The sequence below is a fragment of the Mya arenaria genome, chromosome 9 (genome assembly GCF_026914265.1).
Source record: "Mya arenaria isolate MELC-2E11 chromosome 9, ASM2691426v1".
Classification (NCBI taxonomy): domain Eukaryota; kingdom Metazoa; phylum Mollusca; class Bivalvia; order Myida; family Myidae; genus Mya; species Mya arenaria.
Window position 1 is genome coordinate 9,784,335 of NC_069130.1, and position 21,728 is coordinate 9,806,062.

Consider the following 21,728-nt stretch of genomic DNA (forward strand, 5'->3'; position numbering starts at 1 on the left):
TATAGTTAGGAGCCTATATGGGTATGATTTCGATTGAAACAACACATACACGTTTAAGATGCTATTTTTAAAGAGGGAAAATACATAAACAAGAAATGTTGGTCCGTCTGTACCCACGGTTTTCGACCAATAACTTGCAAACGCCTAGTTCCTGGGATCTTTAACTACCTTGGAAGGTTGGTCATGACCAGTAGATGCCCCATTTTGATTTTACGGTCGTGCTGACCTTGACCTGAACATCCGTTTCCGATTAATAACAGATAAACGCTGGTGCACAGGGACCTCAAACTTGGTAGGCAGGTTGGTCATGACTAGTAGATGAACCCTATGGCTTTAGGGGTCAGTCTGTCACATGCCAAGGTTGTGGTGACCTTGAAGTTAAAATACATTTCCGTTTATTAATTGAAGAGCGCTTGGGCTCAGATACCTCAAACTTTGGGTACAGGCTGATCATAGCCGGTAAATGAACCATAATATTTTTGAGGAAAGGGGATCAAAGGTTAATGCCAACTAATGAACACTTGGGTATAGGAACTTCATAGTGATAGGCAGTTTCAACACTACCAGCGCATGTCCCGTTTCGATAAAGGATGCCAGCATTTCAACAGGGTAAGCATCATAAAGTCATTTAACTACATCCTTCACTTAGTTACCCATTGTAGTTAGTTAATTTGTTACGCTTTCATACCATTTTACATTCTAGGTATTCATTGAAATAATCGACGTCCATGTTTGAGCCTCGTACCTCTACGATCAAGGTCACACTTAGAGGTAAACTGTCAGGCAACCATCTTGATGAGTGTCTGCTCTATAGTACTCTCGACGCCCATATTTGGTTTACCTACCTTCAATTTCAAGGTCACGCTAAAGGGAAAAGGGTCAAGTAGACATTTTAATTAGTCACCGTTTCACATTACTCCCGAAGTTAATTTTCGGGCCACGTACCTTTAAGGTCAAGGCCACATTTAGAGGGACCATGTCAGGTAGCCATTTTCATGAGTGAACGCTTCATATTACCCGCGAAGTCTATGTTCAGGTCACTTTCCTTTAAGGTCAAGGCCATATTTTGGCTTGAAGGTCATGTAGCCTTTTTATAAATGATCATATTACTCCGGAAGTGATGAGCGTTTTTTTACAGTGGCTGACCACAAATGCTAAACACATTAACCGACCTGCTGAACGAATGTTCCGGCTACGTACCTTAAAGGTCAGGTTAACGTTTAAATAGCCACTTTCGTCTTTGCTCAATAGTTAATCCCCTCAACCGCTTTGAAGATTTGAAATAGGTTGCATTTTGCACACATGTTCATCAGATTGAGATAACGTACCAAATAGTAGAATCAAAGTACTGAAAGTAGTGATGAAACAATTATCGAGTACAATCGATAAATCGTCGCTGACAATGCTATGTCGGCGACAATCGATAGTGGTTGTCCAAAATCGATGTCGCTAATTTTACTTCCGGTAACTACGTATTTTTTTGTTATGCGGTAAAAGTAGAGTAGATGTCAATTTTTCTTTCCGGTAAATTCTCGTTGAGTTCATTTAAACAAGGGAGGTCACTTGCTTACTCAAATGCGATGAATGTAAACACTTTTGCTAAAAAAAATTACAGTGAAACTCTCCCAAAATTACAGATTGTTTTTAATTGTTTATATATTTCATAAACCTCAATAATATATATATTTTGTAAAACCCCAGTAATCTTTCTCTACGGTTAAGTGGGTCCTGTCTGACCTGCAAATACCGGGGATCCCGGCTCGATGCATTCTGTTTTTGAAACCTTTTTTGGTATCGGTTGTTATTAACAAATTCACTTTTTGTGAAAGTTTTATGAAATTAAGATATTTTAATGAAATCTTCAATATTACATGATACTGAATGTTAAGCTTGTTAACAAATATTTAATATGCTTTTACATGGATAAAATGCTAAGATAACTTATATTACTTGATACGGTGTGCACCATTTTGCAATTAATGTGCAATTATGAAGAATTATTTTTGTTGTCAGTGTTTTCGTTAAGTTATTAAAGAAAGTAAAATGTTATGGATATTTACTTACTGTGGCAAAAATCATGACTATAGCATCACACATACTGATTCCAGGTTAAACCATTTAAATGATCATGATTATACTATGTATACAGAATGTATTCCTAAATGATATTATGAACTTTCGATTATTGTTCGATAGTAAATCGAAATGCTTGGTCCGATTCGATTCGATTACCGATAGCAAAAGGAGTCCGATTTTCAAACACTAACTCAAAGTACTACAGGGGACGGTTGACATGATGGTCGAAACAACCTGGGTACGAAATGTTCATGTTCTGCTTACGAATATATTTTACTTATAAACTTTATTGAAGCTCAAAATCAACTTCAATATATAACTGTGTCGCTACCTTTTTTTGTTGTAAACATTTCCCCACAGTAAACCTGTCCATGTCGTGTTTATTTATTAGCCCCCCCCCCCCCCTCAAACATACACACCTTACGTAAATGCGCAAACGATAGCAGAACCCCCTACGTCGTGTAATAATATACTAATATACTAATGATAATACTTTTGCACTGAATAAATAAAATACAAACTTTTATTTGGTTATGTTGTCTCTATAGCGTTTTATAGCCTTTCGCAATATATTGTTTTTGATATACTCTAGTATTTCTTTGGGTTTCGAATGAATCATTTTTATTCCACTCACGTGTTCATTATCACGATTGATTTCACAGGTTCGGCAATGATAATAACAACGTCCATTTCATGGGGAAATTTGATGAAATTAATAATACTTGAATCAATTTCTCTTTATAATGAATCGTCTACAGTGTCATATTATTTTGAATACTCTCTCTGGCGTCTACACGGAGGTCGAGTCCTTATTATAATAAGGTATTTCATCCGTAAGAATGCTATCTTCTTCTAATTGTTGATTACTGATGACTACCTATAATTTTATTTCATTTAAAAGCATATTGGCACCATCTTATTAACGATCATATCGTTAGATCGATTTTTGGATTCAATTTGTATTGGCTATAACGAGATATACTTAGCTGGAAATATTACTCTATGCTTCATTTGATTAAAGGTTAAATATCGTATTCGATTTCTTACACCAACTAAGTGTTCAGTTGAAAATCATGATCTTATGACATTTTGTCGTACTCTCATTAATTAAATGGTCCCATTTACTGATTGAAAATACAGTTTATTGACAAGCTAATGCGAGATTTATAAGTATCATACATGGCCTGGAGTGTCAGAAAGTTCATCCTAATCCGAACGAAGATTTTTTTCGGAAATGAGGTTTACGGCGAGTTTCCACAGAACACCCTGTTGGTTTATAAGTTTCTTTAATGGCCGAGAGTGTCAGATAGGTTCATCCAAACCCGAGCGTATTTTTTGTGTCGGAAATGAGGTTTACCGAGTTTCCACAGAACACCCTGCACACGAGCGGCCATGGTTTATGCTTTTTCTCCAACCTTAGTCAAAATATAATGAAAATGTATTATTTTCGCTGAAACTCTTTTATGCATAGTAAAAAAGAAGTTCCATACGGGTATTTTTTATATTTGCCCGTGGGCAAAGGATTTCCAGAATGGCCAAATATTTGGATCTACTTATCTGGGGTGGGAGAAAAGTTTGTTCTATGTTTAAGGTAATGTAGGCACTAAATACTAACTTACTTAATGTTGGCGCGAATGTCTCTATTCCTTCCAGCGATCATGCGCAAACCGCTGAATAACTCACTTAATAACACCAATTGTTGACTAAATGACACATTTGGTGGATGTTTTGTCAGAAGCTTACTAAAAATAATCAAAATCCCACTGGCGTTCTCTTTGGAAGAGATATGAGCTTTAAGACTAAATTTCATTTACTAACTATCCCATGTATGTCATAGTTACTAACTATCCCATGTATGTCATAGTTACTAACTATCCCATGTATGTCATAGTTACAAACTATCCCATGTATGTCATAGTTACTAACTATCCCATGTATGTCATAGTTACTAACTATCCCATGTATGTCATAGTTACTAACTATCCCATGTATGTCATAGTTGGAACTTATTGTCTAAAACCTTAATAATTAAGAAGGGTGGAAACGTGCAAGGCTATCGATCCTTTCTTAGGCATTAAGGTTTTACACAGTATAATCTAACTGACTTAGATAATAACGTGTTCTCTACAGATGGGGAACCAACTTATGACGTCATGTCCGTTATCATGTCATGTATTACGTAATTAAAGCCGATAGGCGATTTCGTTTGCTGAAAATGTAGGTTATAATCTAAACTCGAAAAGCTTTGAACATATAATATAAGTGTGGTATTTTTTTATTCATAATCAATCGCTATCATGGCTGGAATACCTCAAACCGTCTTTAACGCTGTTATATATCTGTAAGTCATATAAAAGGGGCGGAAAAGGTTTGATAATGTTTTCTATTAAAGCACGCGAGTCTTGGTTTCATAAGCGCATCATTACCATTAACCGGGATTGAACGCTTTGAAGAGGATATTCCGAGATTGAACTAGTGCGTGCTGGGAATTGCAGGGGATATTTTGATCATACATTCTTGCAACATGGTCTTGCCTAGGATTTGGAATCTGTGGGGATATTGTCGGATGTTGGTTCTGTTGCTGGTTTTCTGCTATATTGTCAGCGCCGACGATCAGGTATGTACTGTTGTCAAAATTTGGTGTGTACGGTCCTAGAAATGTATGTAAATTGCTTTAATACATATACATCATCACATATGTGTTTTTACCAATCCAAACTTATAATCTAAATGAGTTTCCATGAAAGAAGAATCAGCATTTCTGAACTTTTGATTATAATATACATGTATATTAAAAGAGTACTTTTTTTAATTAATTCTAAAGACTTTTTGTTTCGTTCTGAGTTTCGCCATAGCACCTTTATATGCAAAATAGATACTTGTACTAACGTATTTTAACATAGTTTGTGTATTCAAGTCATTTTTATCAATGTCAGTTTTAGGTCAAGGTCATGCATGGAAACATATGTTGACCTTAAAACCAATATGTAAGCAAAACATTTCTTTATTATGTAGGATAACCAAACACAATTTGAAAAAGTCCCAATTAACAACACTATTAAACAGAAAGGTCAAAATTCCAAAGCAATTCGAGGTTCTAATTAAAAATGCATGCCATTGTTTCTAGCTCAGCTTTTATAATGTAATAGTGGCGAATGTTTTATTTTTTTATCCAACTGACCTACTAGTATGTATAATATTCCTTTGTTAAAACATTTTTTTAAATGTTGTCGTACCCTCTTAAGAAGTTAATAACATAATACAATGTACTTTCATATAGCAAAAGAACTCGTATGATTTTTTTTCAGTTCCTGTGTTGCATGGCGGGAATCAAGAAGGTCCGCCATATTTCCATATGCCCCGCCCCCTGTTGCCATGGGTACGAGGAACACTCGGTTTACACTGCGATGATGGCCCAAATATCATTCTGTAGGAAAGTTGAAGAGGTCAGTGTTAATTGTTACACAATTAAAGTCATTCAAGCAAGAACCTCCCGCTGTGAAAAAGTTGCTTAAAAAAACCCCTCAAACATAAATTATTAAAAAAATCAAATGCTATGTCCTATTAAGGTTTGGCCCGATTTTTCAGATCATTTTTCAAAGTTTTTTACTGTGATTTACGACATTGTTGTTTACTTTTAAACATGAACTTTCTGATGGTTTGCTCATAAATCGATAAATAACAAGTGCAGTTAAATATTTTTCTCAAATCTTGTTTCTAATATTTCGAAGCAAAAGCGTATCCAGTCAAGTCGGATCTGAAGGTCAACGATTATTATGTTAACAACGTTGTTAACTTTAAGACAGTTCTGAACAATCGTCCCAATGTTTACCAAACTTGATGCGTGTGTCCTTTCAAACATGTATGTGTAAGTGTTATGAGTGCTAAGAATATTATCAGATTATGGCTCAAGGGCATTTTATGTTTAATCCCGTTTCGTTACAAGATTAGGAATAATTTCAGTTGCTATCATTGTTGACACTTATCCAATATATGTATCTAGTAAGTAATCAACAAACGACCAGCATAAATTTGTAAATGGGCATTTATTTAATGCCGTAACAAAAATATAGATATATTAGAAAGCTTTCTGTTTTATTATCGATGCTACTCAAACAGCACGATATACAATGAGTTAAATTGCATTACTTCCCTTTAACCATAAACTCTATTGCATGTATTGTTTATATACTGATGTTGAACACTCCAAAAGCACTTGTTAATCGGACTTCACACAGTAAACATGTAATCAAAACTTTGTGTCTTTGTACATCTCACACCAATTCCAAGGAATACAACACTCAGGAATACAACACTCCCTCCTCTAGAATCTATTTACTGCTTCTTTGAATACTTTGTTCCATGCGCCATTTTGAGTTTTAAACTTTTAAAAAATGTTAGTTCTTTGATAAATGTTAAGACGTTGTGCCATAGGTTTGTATCGTCGTATATTTCATATTTGGTCCTGACCAGAATTAGTCAAATAGGTTATTGTTTCTTCACGTTGCCATGTATGTTTTTTTATTGTCCTTTTATACCTTACTGGATGATCAAATCATCAACAACACCTACACGAGTGTCAATATAAGTTATGACGCAGGAAACGACGCCCAAGACATTGTTGATATGGGGCGATAATTATTTGAGTTTTTCCTCTAATATAATCCACGGGAACTCCCAAAGCTTGTCATAAATTTTGCCTTATTTAATAACAGCAACACAAGTTTTTGTACAAATGCACGGTTCTTTGTTGTTTCCATGAGGGGATTATTTTGACATTCTTTATTCGGTCATTTAAATGCATATAAACGGAGAGAAATAACAATACATTAGAATTAAGAGTGATATGGAATTTGATCTTTATTATTTTCTTAAATCAATTTAAAATATAGATATAAAGGATATTGAAATCACGACCGTACTAACATTATTCCTGGACGAGATTAATACTACTGTGTATTATATGATGAGGAGTTGAAGATTCCTATGATCACAAGAAGCACAAAAGACCTCTCTGTTTCACCTGCTTTGGAACAAGTGTTTAACCGAATGCCAGAAAGCAATGTCATTTCCCGCGCTTTATGAATTGCAGAAATGTGGTACACGGAATAATTAAAAAAGAGCACAGATATGTACATTCGATCGTTTTAAATATGTTTATAAGCAGAATGTATTCGTACATGATATCAAATAAGAATTACAACACAAAACTTTATTTTTGACGAAATTTGCTTGCTTTTGAATAGTAACGTCATATCCAGTTATATGACGTCATAATTTATTATTGACGTCATTTCATGTTTAAACATATTAAGTCTTCACGAAATCAAGATAAAATAACACGCCATCCTCGTAAGATTTAGCTTCAGAATGTACTCCTGAATGCAATTAAATCTTCATAATAAGTACAAAATGAGAAATAAACTTGCTAAAATATTGCCAATTAAGTAATTAGTTTTGCAATTCAATTTGTTTACAAACATTCAGAGTGATATGTTTTCTCATAAAAAGAAATAGAGCAATGCAATATTAAACATGTGCAATACAGAAAAAATACATGATGGCTATATTAAACCAGAAAACAAGGTGTAGCATCTGATGCATCTTAATGCATATTTTATGTATTGCGTTTTTGAAATAATTTATGATTCTGTAAATAAAATCGCATGGAATCCGAAATACTTCAGTCGACAATGAAAATTGCATAATATTCCATCATTAAACATTTAATACTTGTTTTGATGATATTGCTAATGGAAACACTCGTTAATATTACCGACACAGTTTTGTATTACAGTTTCCATGTGCTTAGATTAAGAAATGGCGTTAATTGAAAGGAAAGCTACTATAATTGATATATTTTTGAATAGGTTATCGTTTCTACGAAGCAACAAAACGCATAAAATGTCATCGAAATATGCTTTCGGAACTCCTCGGCCATTTTTATCGAAAACAACCTCGGATGTATGCCGTAACATCAGTAGAAGTAGTTCGTAATTTTTTAAATTATATCATTAATTAAATTTATGTAGTGTTTTAGAGTTGTATTTATTGATCTAAGTTTAAATTGATTGCCAGAGAAGTGTATTATTGCAAACATAATTAAGATTAACTGCTAAATAAAATTACTACGCGATCTACTTGCAGCGGACTTACACGTACCACTTTTCGAGTGTGTAAACCGTCCAAATACATCCGAGTTTGTTTTTGATAAAAATGGCCGAGGTGCTCCGAATGCGAAGTATGTGTAAAAGTCCAACGTCATCAAGGTATGTGTAAAGTGCTACATCATCAAGGCTTGTGTAAAGTTCTACATCATCAAGGCTTGTGTAAAGTGCTACGTCATCGAGGTATGGGTAAAATATACAAACGATGAGGAAAGGAATTTTTGCGATAGCCATAAAGCCAACAAGTCCACGCTCAAAGAACATTCACAAACAATACCCGACCTTCACTTACAACGTTTACACGTGCATATATGTTTACATACATACACACAAACCCGCACTAAGTGTTTCGCAACCTCTACAATGGTGAGTTGGTAGTCAAGAAATTATAAAAAATAATACCATTTCCTTTTCAGGACACCTCTCAAGAGTTGACACCCGCCGTGAGAGAGAAATGGGGAGCACGGCGATACCCCGACAAGCTGTTCCACTTCTAACACAGGACTTTCGAGGGACGTTGGCTAAGAGCTTTTCAAGCCTAACAAATAATATTGATTCCGGCTTCCCGACATTCCCAACTCGTTTGCACGCGACCCTTGCAAGCTGATCGTTATGTTGTTTTTCTTTCGGTTAACATTTTGGTAGTTTCGGAACAGACAGGATGCGTCAATGTACCCAGAATAAATGGCGGCGGTGTAAAGTGTAAATAATACCACGACACGACTTCGCTGCATTCTTTTTACGCCTATTAGAAATGAGGACCAAGACGTCTTCAGAAGTTTGAAGGAAAACACTATCAATGATTGGACCGAGAGCTTGCTCTTATGTGCACCATGTTAAATCATTATTGAGTGCACTCTTAAAACAATATAAATATATATAATATTTAAATTCATTCTCCCACGTCCCCTGTGTAATATAGGTTAGTGTAACGCTCCTAAAAGATGATATCTATTTTTCTTACATTCCAATTTTAAAGTTTGTATGACATTTTGTTTAAGACCTGAATATTATCTAAGTTCTCTCAGAAATATATGTTTCAACCAATGATAAACAGCTGCACTTTCTTCATTTTCGTTTGCATTGTTTATGTTTTTTTCCCAGATTAATCGAGCCTTCCTCGTTAAATTTCTCGTAATCAGGAGGTATCTATATGTCTTCAAAGAACATCCAACTTGGATTTTGAAAATTCGAGGTTGTTTATAACATAAAAAACAAACAAAATTAGAACAATAAGAACACTTTCACAATAAGAACACTTTCAAATCAATTTAATAATGAGTCAAAGAGTAAACAATGGTAATAAGCAAATAAAAATACTGAAAATGAAAACTATTTTAACCTTGTAATTCGAATACTTTAATAAGGAATGAAAGGAAGTTTTTTTTCAAGGTTTCAAATATATCCGTATAGCATACTGCTACCAACAAAACACACGTCGTTTGTTATTTGTCAGATGCAATTATAAGGCCATGTTAACGTTTAATAGAAATGAGACATTTGACATAGATAATAAAGCAATCGAATGGGATGCCATAGGACGAAAGACAGTATTCAGTCTTTCATTGATATGAGTGAGCACTGCAATAAATATTTGACTCGTGGCTTCGTACCCGTAACATTTAATTTTGTCCTGTGTTAGTGCTATTGCACGATGATTAAGACTTGTTATAAAATAATGCTTTCCCGTGATTTATAGTTTTTTTTCCAGTGAAATATATGTGATATTTTACTGTTTCAAACAGTGAAATAACATTAAAATATTTTTCACTGTTTTAAAATGAGCCCGTTATCGATTCCAAAACAAACATCAGCGCGCTCCGGACTGGGGCACAATTTCAACAAAATAATTTCAGAAATGGCATTACGATCGCATATATTTTGGCGCGCTTTTCTAAAAATTAGACACATAATGCAAAGAAAAAATGTTGGTTTCAGTTTAAGAACGAATATATTTAACCACATGAACACCAAAAGTAAATATTTCACTCATAGCTATGCCACTCATGAAATATAGCCTTTGGTGTTCACTCGGTGAAATATGTTACTATCTTTCACTGAATCAAACAAGTATCCTCTATTTAATCGTTTAATTGATATTTAATTTGTCTGCATTATTTAAATCGTCAAAACAATTTAACATATGAACCTAGACACCTAACATTACAGTTCAATATTTTAGATTGTTGTCCTAAGATGTTCCTCTTAAACAGAACCTATAAAGAAAAATAAGTTTTGTATGCAGATATTCAAGAGTTAAGCGAGATGAAAATTTATTTAATATTTCGAGAGAAAAATCTTATAAATGTAAAAAATGGGTAAAAATCACAAGCACCGTTTCAGCAAAGACTTTGATAAACAGTGTAAAAAATCCGATAGTAAATTGCATTTTGAAAAAATACAATGGACACTTAAGAGAAATAATCATATTAAACATTGCTTACATCAAAACTGACATCAAAATTATCAAAATGTTTTCATTAATATGTAAACATGAGTGTACCTAGTTTCAATTAGCTGAATACAAACGTTTCCATAGCCGTACGCCAGCAGCTGTGCACAAGCACACATGATCTAGCGCAGTGTTTAATATCCCAGAACTATTTAACTGTTTGAATAGGCAAATATAGGGCTCAAGCTTGAACACCGATCATCCTTTCACTTCTCCCGCCGTTTGATATCCAGCCATATTCCATCCTCGGTTCTCATGACAACGGACAGCTTCTTCCGCATCACGTGACCAGGTTTCAAGGAAAACTCAAATCTGGAACAAATATGCAATTTTATAAAATGACTTAATTTGAAACAAGAGGCCCATGAGGGCTTATGCTCTACTAATATTGCTCTATTGAGAGCATGTAGCTATATGTATAAAAGGGAGACTACACTACAGATATTCACAACTATTTGTCCCGTTTCACTTTTGGTCATTTTTAGTTCAAAGCATGTAACCATTTGTTTTACAGGGAGACAAACGAACAATACACTAACAGCTCTCTGTACAAAGTTATCTCCCTTAGATACGTTTTTTTGCATATCAAGGGCCATAATCCAGTCCTACACGGTCGGATGTGGCTGGTTTTCGAAAGGAATCGGGCTCTCAAGGATATCTAACTACTGTATAAGTTTAATTCAGAAACAATGAAAACGTTATCGCGTTCACAAGCAGTTGTTTTCAGATACACGGACGGACGGACGGAAGACGGACGCCCCGCCATCGCTTGAGCTCTTCTGGCCTTTGGTCAGTAGAGCTAAAATCGATGGAAACTACGAGGATGCTCATTGAGGTATGTGCTTGTTTAAAGACGCAAGGATTCAAGCCCTACGGACATTCAACGAGACACACAGCACCAAAAGACAACAGCTATAGGTTACATGTTATTGCAAACACGCTGACTCTACTAATAATGATACATACCCAAACATAACAAGAGAACGTACCGGTGTAAGAGTCTCGATATCACGACCTTCATCTCGTTCATGGCAAAGTTTTGACCAATACAGTTCCTGAAAATGACAATAGGAACCGGTTTATATAGTGACACAGTTGAGGTGAATCTACGAAGTTCGACAAACGTCTTAGCAAAAGGGGAATTGGTAGAAGGGATTGTATTGTGTTTTTTTATACAATCTATCTGCCTTCTTCACGTATTAACCATTGCAAGCCCCTGCCAAATTAATTTAAAAAACTTACTGGACTCTATACTGGTTATGAAACTGTATACACTTATGATGGATTTAAAGTCTTATTATAAATGTTAGTTATATTGTATGTCATGTCGTTGTACCGACGACCTAATTTTTCTCACCTGGGTCCGGCGCTGAAGGGCACGAAGGCGAAGGGGTCCATATCTCTGGCAGCGTCCCCCTCGAAGCGACTGGGTCGGAAGTTGTCATAATCCTCACCCCACATAGACGCATTGTGATGGATGTTGTAGATGTCGATAGCTACATGCGAGCCTTAAAGGGATAATGTTCATATGACAAATACTATTGCGTTACTTATACTGCCAACAGATGCTGAGCGAGAATGTATATTCTTTCATATAGCAAGAAAAGTTGAGCAAACGAGAAGTATGGACAATGTTTCCTATTGCTGTCTTGCTTGAGTTACGATACTAGAAGTTTGGTTGTATGATTTGTGTTATTGACATGGAAGTTAATCTTGTAAAATAAGACTTAATAATCAAGGGAGGTCATTATTGTCCTGACTCTCTAAAAGGAGTTCGTGTTACTGCCTGTTATGAAAAATTGTGAGTCAGAACTAAAAATGTATTTAAACATTTGTAACACTTACGTGTTATTTGTTCAACAGTAAGTAATTTAATTAATGGCAACGATAGGCCATACTGCTTATTTATAAAATATGATTGATTTATTATTCATTTTATTTACCATATAATGATATAAAAATGTATGGAAGACTAAACATCATCCGGCGTATCGTTGGACGCAAATCTTACGATAGAAAATAAACGCTGTATTTTTTCTTTTATGATAAGTTCCCATGTTTTTCAAATTTGAAAAGTAACGGATTTTGCTATATTCTGCAAAACTCGTGTGATATAACCCAGCATATTTATTTATGACATTACTAATTTTAATATCCTCCGGAGTGATCTCCCTTAGCGAGCGGTTTGTACCTTTTTCAGTTATGTAATTATTTATTGGGGAGAACTATTTTTATGTTCGTCTGTAGGCAATATTAAATGATGTTTTATTAAAAAGAAAACAAACAACATTTTTTGATTGACGACACGTGATTTTAATCATCATCATGTGATATGCGTTACACGACAGTGGTTACTGTTCAGCGAAGGGAAGTAACCGCTTTGTGGAGTTAAGAAAAAAATCCATACCTTCTGGAATGGTAAATCCCTCTATGTTTATGGCCTCAGTCATCTGACGTTGAATGAAGAACACGGGACAGTAGAGCCGAAGGGCCTCCTTTATACATGTACTCAAGTAATCCAGTCGCGCAAGATCCTGACTGTAACATTCTTGTCAATGAGATTTATCTGTACCCTACCCACAATCGAAGCGTCTCTGCCACTTTCCATCGAAAACACCTCGAATGTTTATGAACGGTAATTTTTTACATTTAACTACGCTGAAAGTTTATCGCGTGGTAAATTAAAATTTAGCAGATACACCTTTTACACCTTTGAGTTTTATGCACATATACACTTCACTGTGAACCAATTTGAACTAAGCAATACAAATTACACGTAAAACACTATAATTAGTTAGTAATTTTATTAACTTTTCGAACTACTTCTACTGGTGTACCGGCATACATCCGAGGTTGTTTTCGGTGGAAAATGGCCGAGGTGTTCCGATTTATCTGTACTAACAATCATAACACAAAAACACAAAAGTATTTGTGAAAAACTCATTGAACGATTGGAAAAAAAATGGAAACAGATAAACCTCAACGCTTTATCAACATACACCAATTCAATTCATTATTAAATTGACGGATACAAACCTCCATTCGCTATTATTGGATACGCATCTAGATTCATTAGAAACGGATACAAGCTACTCTTCATCGCTCACTGACAATCAGTTGTAGCAGATAAAGCTTGTTAAAAAGAGAAGCACTGCATTGTAAAAACAAATTTCGTCGCAATGATGTATTCAAATTCAAATAATAATACACATATAGCATTGCGTACTGGTAACTATTAGAATTAAATTTAAACTACTATGCTGGTTTTGGATGTTGTCAAGGTCTGGTAACCGTACAAAATAAAGTTAACTGCATAACCTACTATTGCAATATATCAGAATCCCTCCCCTCCAATATATCGTCAATCTCCTGACGGCAGCGGGCTTGTTCGTCCGGGTGTGCGGCTAGCGCGTACATCAGGAAACTCATTGCAGACGCCGTTGTATCGTGACCTGGTATGAATTTTATCAGTATTTAAAGTATATGTAATTGTTCACATTTGGCATGCAACAGAAAATGGAGCGAATCGCAGCGAGGCAGTAGACTATATCAGTGACATGACGTAAGCTGCCATTGCCCTGAATGAATCTTAATTCTCACTCCGCCTATTCTGAACCATTAAGATGTTAAATTATGTAATCTTACTGTAACTAAATCACTCATTAAAACGGTAGCAATCAAGCAGCTTTCTAACTCTGCGTTAAGTAGCGTGCGGATTTTATTTCAACGATATTGAAAAATACGGACTCTTATTATATCACAGTTGTGACAATATGGAACAAACTACACCCTTACTTCTTGTGATCGTAAGTAAACATAACTCTGTGTGTTTAATTATCAATAACTATTAGTTGCGAACAGAAGACATACCTTACGTAGCTAAACTCATACCGTAAATGTTCACGTCCCTCTATGGAAGCAATTTAGTATTAATATGTCTGAGAACAAACCTTCAAACAGGAATGTGTCCACCTCGTCCCTGACCTCAAGAGGAGTCAGCCCACGTCCGTCATCATCCTTCGCTTTCAAGATGATGTCCAGAAAATCAAGACCTGAGGTTTCTTCATCTTCATTACCCTCCGAAGCCTAAAATTGAACCGTTGCTTAGTATATGTGCCGTGCAACGATAGATAAGATACAATTTTATAATGATACTTTGCGTCCGGCTAAATTATATACACCAAAACATACAAAATTACGAACGTTGAAAGGCGAAGAGGGGTTAGACCCAAGTTTCTTCATTGCCATGTTGTAAACGTCCAGATAGGAGGTTCCCTCCACCTAACTCTCCATGATAAGTTAAGAACGACAAGTGCATTCACAGACTGTCATAATAACAGAATCACCTTCGCCTTTCGAAAATAGATACCAATGAACATTAACAAAGCGTAATAATTCAACAAAATCTGAACCATGGTTATGGTACCTGTGGACTGCACTTTTTCTCGTTGGGATCTATCTGTACATGAAGTTTGAAGTCAATACCTTAAAGATTTATCAAGTTATTTTCAGGACAAGGAATATGTATGGAAATTAATAAAGGGCAAAGACGCACCCAGAGTTATGTCCTTGTGCACTGAACTTCTTCATAATGCCATCCATCTGTATATGAAGTTTGAAGTCAATACATAAAAGACCTTTGAAGTTATGCTCCGGACAACAAAGCGCAATAAAAACATACTGCAACCATAGTTATGGTTCCTTTGCATTGCACTTCTCCTTAATGAGATATATCTGTATATGCAGTTTGAAGTAAATATCTCAAAGACTTTTCACCAAGTCACCAAGGACAATGACCGAAAAATTCTGCACCCAGAGTTATGGTTCCTGTGTACTGCACTTTTACTAAATGTCATCTACCTGACTTCTACCCAGGAAACGGACTTGAGGGCGATTATATAACTATCAATTTTTGTCACAATCGAGCATAAAGAATATTGCTTCCAAACGAAGGACAACAGATTTACACCGTGTACACAGTCAACTTTACAGATGTCAACCCCCCTCCGTTATCGTCTTTCGCCTGCAGCATAATATCCACTAGTCTTTACAGCAAGTTTTGTCTCTGAATATCACCTTTTAATAAGCTTTGTCTTGCTGAGGGGAGGCAATATTATCTGGCTACGGATTTCCTTATAAATACGATGAAATCCCTTTAATAAGTGCAGAACCAACGCAACTGTACACAGTGTGCGTATACCACATGATAAATTGCGTCATAAATACTACGTCAGAAGGCACTATTTTGCTTCGAGTGAAGACTTCAAACAAAAATAACTTTTCTATATCTTTACCATTTTAAATGAAACAAAGCGCAGTCTACGCCGCTAACGGAGCCCTGCCTTCGGTATTTTACCAAAGTTTGATTGAGAGTTTAGTTTCTTAAAACACTTCGACAAACCTTTTCACAATACCGCCGTCTGACGGAGCACTGTCCAAACATTGTTTAAGAAACAGGAAACTAATCACCTTATCAAACTCCGGTAATAAAACAACGGCGGGTCTCATTGAGCGTCATAGACTGCCCTTTGTTTCATCTAAAATGGTGTTGTAAAAGAAAAGTTGTCTTTGATATAAGTCTTCATTTTAAGCAAATTGTTGCCTTCCGACGTAGCATATATGACGTAATTTATCACGTGGTATACACACACTGTGTACAACTACGCATTCAGATGTAAACAAATCAACAGACGTGCCGTCATAATTTTGTTCACAGCTTGTTGAAGCAGGTTACAATCTAATAAGAACTCATAAGGTAAATTACTTATTACTTAAAAAATGCTCGCCCACCCTTCATTATTATAACGATGTTGCAGTTAACAGTTTGCAGTTTAATCATACGCTCAGCGCATGCAGTATATGAAAAGAGGTAAATACATTTTACTCAAATTACATTTGTAATACAGAACAAATTTGGTATTCAACCAGGCTGCAAGGTATCTAAATACAGCTAACAAAATCTAACAAAGTACAAATTGGAATCAGTGAGTTCAAGGTTAAGGGTTTGGACATAAACATATTATTGACGTATAATCTCACATGTTAAAAATAGCAACTAATTGTTATGTTGTATAACATTGGATAATGATGTTGTCCTAATCCAATCAAAACCACGAGCGTGTTATTTTTTCACAGGAACGGAAAACCCCACTGGCCTCAATTTCATATCTAGGCCGCAAATAGAATTAAGCTTATTGAATAAAAGTAATGCAAAGGCCCAGTTTCAAGATATTTATGAGAATTCAGTGAGTGTTTCTTATGCCAAAAAATAAATGAAAAAGCGGACATATTTTAAATAATAGCTAATAAGGTTTGTTGTAACAAAACAGTACGGAAATAAGTTATTTTGAATAGCTGTTAAGTTTGATATGAAGAACAAACTAAAATTAAGGCCAATAAGACAATAAGGTACTTTTTTGAAACGAATGGAGACAGTGTCAGTTTTCTGTTTGACGTTAAACAATGCCTATTAATGATTCCTTTATGGTGCAGACTATAAATCATTTTCTGCAATTAATCAAAAAGCTAAAACTGGCCTTTAAATTCTTCAAACTTACAGTCTTTCTGTAAATCACAACTTCCAATTATATACTAAGTGAGTGGCAAAATTTTTTTTAAAATGTTAACATGTAAATGTAAAATTCATCAACTTATCTAAGAGTAATGTTTCCAGTCAAACGATTTGTCAGAAAGAATAATATCTCACCATAACAGAGAGTAACGAAATTGAAAAAAATGACCGTGGGTACGACACACTTGTTGATGAAATGGCCTCATTGTAAACACAAGCTAATTCAAATCTTAAAAAGCAATACCAAGAATGAACAACGCTGTTGAAATACAATCCTCTCTATATATTCACATTATGTAAATAAACTTATATTAACACGGTATGTTGTTATGTATCCTGGGTTATAGAGAACCTTTCTATTTAAGTCAGATTAAAGGAGCTTTCTATTCAGTCCTTCTATCCATCATACACCAGAGTATTTGCCGAATACATGAACAGCCATACTTATGTGAAAAACTACAGAAACAAGTTCAGTAGCAAAAAGTTTAAACATAAACCCGGTTTAATGGTACTGGGTAAACGCCAAATACATAGAACACAAAAAAAATCACAAACAAGAAACATGGAAGAACGGCACAAAACTCCACAAACAGCACAAAATATATTTATATTTTTACATACGAAATGCGAAGTGGGTCACACAATTTCTGTCTTAATAAATCATATCAAACAGAATCCGATATCTGAATTGTAAATACATTTGGGATGAAAAAATAAACTCATTTCGTGAAAAAGATTTAGTGGAAATGTCAACATGTACTTTAAAATCCCAGGCGCCGTAAATAACGATAGGTCATTTGAATAAAAACACAATTCCATTTCACCAGGTCACTAACATTAAAAACAAACGTATGCTAAAATGTCTTGAATCTGGATCAGTAAAATAATTTATGTTGACGCTTTCGGTATGAAAAGCAATCTATTAGAACTAACCATTATAATTACTGTTCCTATTGATAGTATCATTTGTTTATTCAATATCGGACCTATCATGTTATCGTTGAATATATTTTAATTTAAATGTATAACCATTTATATCATATGGTCAGAAATACGTTATGTCTTTAAATTACTAAAAACATGTAAAAGTGTTATAACCTGACTCTTGTATCTTGAATCTTGTTTCTTCAATTTTTTACATAAGATATTGTATCTCGTATCTTGTATTTGATCAGTCGCTTAAGCAAAAGCAATTATTGCAATTTGTCAAGTTTATTTAGGGGAAGGGGGGGGGGTCTGAACAATCGGCCCAATATTGTAAACAAAAAATGTTATTCAATTCTTAGAAAACAATACCAAGCATGAACTACGTTGTTGAAACACAATACTGTATATAATCACATGATGTAAATTAGCTCGACCTTGATCAAATCACACGGTATGTTGTTTTGAATCCTGGCTGTATTAAGTGATAGTAAATTCGCCTGATGTATATTTGATTAGTCATATGTGTTCTAGAGACAATCTAAATTTAAGTCAGATAACCGCAGTTTCTGTTTAACCATACTAGTAATCGTACACAAGAGTGATTGCCGAATACCATTCTCGTACAGCAGAGTGACGATGTTATGCGTACAGATTTATCATTATCAAACCTCTGATGAATGAGAATGACCGAATACATGAACATCAATTGATATTTTACATACGAAATGCAAATTTGGTCGAACAATGGCGTGTTAAACGATATTTTCTTTGTTTTGGTAATCGCGGTCTTATTTTGTCATGCCTGCGTTCTGATGCCACCATATGTTCAGAACATCGCATCGTACGACTAAAAATAGATACCATGGTCACACAGGAATACTCTCAGATTACAAGATAAAAATAGTGTACAATCGAACCCCGTTGGCTCTACTTGCTTGGCTCGATGTTCTCGTCGGCTCGAACTCAATGTAAAGGACCGATTTCTTTCAACTTAAGGTAAGCATTTACGCTTGGCTCGAATTTTCCAAGGCTCGAGGTATTTTCGCCGATCCCTGTGAGTTCGAGCCAACGGGGTCAACTATATACATATGTGCTAAATGTCCCACATTCATCTTAACCAATGAATTTATAATAAATCCAACCTACTAGTTTCTGTTTCCGCTGGTCAATGATATTGCTGGACACAGAGTGGACATAGTCGCATAGGCGCTGAAATTCTCGACCCTCCTTTGTGAAGTTAAAGTAAACAAAATCGAACGACTCATGGACACGCCTGCAAAAAAACGGGAAAAGTTTTAATGGTTTACTGAAGCGTCAATGAAATGACAAGAACAATACCTTCAGTCACGTTTGTGGATTCGTGAGAGTACCTGACCTATTGTTGTCTCACATCAACTGTGATGAAGCCGGTATGTTAGGAAATGCTTGTCATGACAATCCCCTGCTGTGCATATCCTGATAATTGCACTGATGTCACAGTAGGGGCCAATTACCTGTGTATTTGTTTATTGGTTCAGGGCCATTTAGGTCCATTTCTATCACCTAAAGAAGGATTAAACTAACTTGGCCTTTAACACGGATATAGTTGACTATTCAAAGACGAATGCCTGACTGTTTTAATAGGCAAATCATATATATATATATATATATATATATATATATATATATATATATATAATATAATGTCATGTTACAATCTCCTAACCGAAGGTACAGATAATCAGCTAAGCCATACCATTTAGGGATCCTTTTTATTTCAGCTATTAGTGATATAAAAAATAATAATTTAAAAATTACTACACAGTTCATCTCAATGAAGTTCCGTGAATGGCGTGAGACAGCCCGTCAATTTTCGTCAGCACTTTTAGACTGTCTACAGATTGTTAATTTGCATACATTTCAGTATGACCTAAAACTAATGAAATACGGGTTAACATTGATTAAAACAGCCCTGTCTGACTGTCTTTCAAATCTTGATTAATTAAATCCTAAGGAAGGGCATATTACGTCAATGAAATAGATTGAAGAAGGTAAACAAATATATTGACAGTTGAAAAACTAGTTTCTAAGCCACAGAAATGCGAGAAGAAAAAAAAAAGTTAAGGTGCGTATCACCAGAAATTAAATGGTATCTATGGACTTCATCGAGAATAAATCGCTTTTTTTTCGGTCGTGCGTTTGGCTAGACATTAATGGTTCAATTGCACTAAAGGTTGGCTGATTAGCGCAATGGTAATCACACTCGCTTCCCACCTACGCGACCCGGGTTCGATCCCCGGCCTGGGTGCATGTGAGTTTGGTTTGTGGTCACCAAGCTGGACAAGTGGGTTTGCTCCGAGTACTTTTCCCCACAGCACATGTCCACATTCTCCCGTAAAATCGTGCCAACAAGAGTGATTTATATGATGTTTTAAAAACTTTTTTTCACCATTGGTTCAAAACAAATACGTTTAAACTAAAATAAATAAGAAAGTCAAATTCATGTTGGGGTTAATGCCTCGAATCGGTCAACGAAAATAAATGTTTCCCGCTTCAGGCTACTAATTTTGGAGGTAACAGCCTCGAATCGGCATCAGAGCTTGGGTTTACTCATCGAGGTTACCGTCTCGAATCGGTCAGAGAAAACAGACGTATTCGCGCGGGGGTTTACAACGTTTAATCTCACATTACAAATACGTACAAGGACCGTTTGATCCAAAGGTCAGAGAGGCGTTGGACTGCATGCACGTATGGGTTGTTCTCTCTGAAAAATAAAATGATCAATACTATGAACTATACAAACAAATTCAATGTTTGTAACGTTGAACATTTAACATTTTTCAAACACACTTACTTACGGTAACCAGCATAGTGTACATACCATTGAGATTATATTGGTAAACATAATTAACAAGTAATGTAGTGATTAGTAATTTTCCCTTGTTTTAGGTAGGCATAAGAAAAACATTTTTATGGATGTTTTACTTATGCATATATCAGGGCGGCAACAGTCACACATAGCCCTCAAAAAAGCTCTTGATCAAATAGTATTAAGAAGATGTAAACATGCTCTCTATGTCTTCAAGGTATATTCAACATCAACATTAGTCACGAGAGTTCATACTCACGCAAAACTCCTTACTGGAGTTTTCCCCGTAATTTAAAACAGCATTAAAGGACATTTTCGAACTTAGTGCATGCGTGTTGTCATGAGAATTTGTATACACTAGAAACGAACCCAAACAAAACATATTTTACGGTGCGTGAGTTTATGTTTCTCTTCCATTACGGACAGTTTGGATAAAGGAACGAATATTCAATTACATGTCATCGTTCGTATCTATTAATTATATTATATTTGTAACCATAGCAACTCACTTTAAATTAAAGCCTCTAAAAGCACTCAAAATAAGGTCATTGTCCTTTGTATGGAATAATTAAGTTTTTATCAATATTTAACTAAAGCCTGGGAAATAAATTCCATTTCAGAACACACACATTTACCGCACACAAAAACCTTACACACAAAACCAAAATGATACGGGATTATCAGGCA

At 35.2% G+C, this 21,728-nt stretch overlaps 2 protein-coding genes across 3 annotated transcripts in view; one reads left to right on the forward strand and one right to left on the reverse strand.

Moving 5' to 3' along the window:
• Positions 1–4,450: 4,450 nt before the first annotated feature.
• On the forward strand, positions 4,451–8,795 carry LOC128245512 (uncharacterized). The gene is made up of 3 exons (XM_052963705.1): positions 4,451–4,693; positions 5,385–5,522; positions 8,660–8,795. Exons 1-3 carry the CDS (start codon positions 4,601–4,603, stop codon positions 8,738–8,740), a joined length of 312 nt encoding a protein of 103 aa, XP_052819665.1. The 5' UTR covers positions 4,451–4,600; the 3' UTR covers positions 8,741–8,795.
• Positions 8,796–9,497: 702 nt separating this feature from the next.
• Positions 9,498–21,728, reverse strand: part of LOC128245687 (ultra-long-chain fatty acid omega-hydroxylase-like) — a 29,794-nt gene continuing 17,563 nt past the window's right edge. The window contains exons 6-13 of one of the 2 annotated variants that reach the window (XM_052963912.1): positions 20,874–20,936; positions 19,340–19,466; positions 14,646–14,781; positions 14,018–14,147; positions 13,103–13,233; positions 12,053–12,203; positions 11,685–11,750; positions 9,498–11,007 (exon numbers count right to left, since the gene is read on the reverse strand). In XM_052963912.1, coding sequence (XP_052819872.1) covers positions 10,902–11,007; positions 11,685–11,750; positions 12,053–12,203; positions 13,103–13,233; positions 14,018–14,147; positions 14,646–14,781; positions 19,340–19,466; positions 20,874–20,936 — 910 coding nt within the window. In that variant the 3' untranslated portion in view covers positions 9,498–10,901. Of the gene's footprint in view, positions 11,008–11,661; positions 11,751–12,052; positions 12,204–13,102; positions 13,234–14,017; positions 14,148–14,645; positions 14,782–19,339; positions 19,467–20,873; positions 20,937–21,728 lie in introns of both variants that reach the window. The other variant, XM_052963914.1, reaches the window with a different exon arrangement.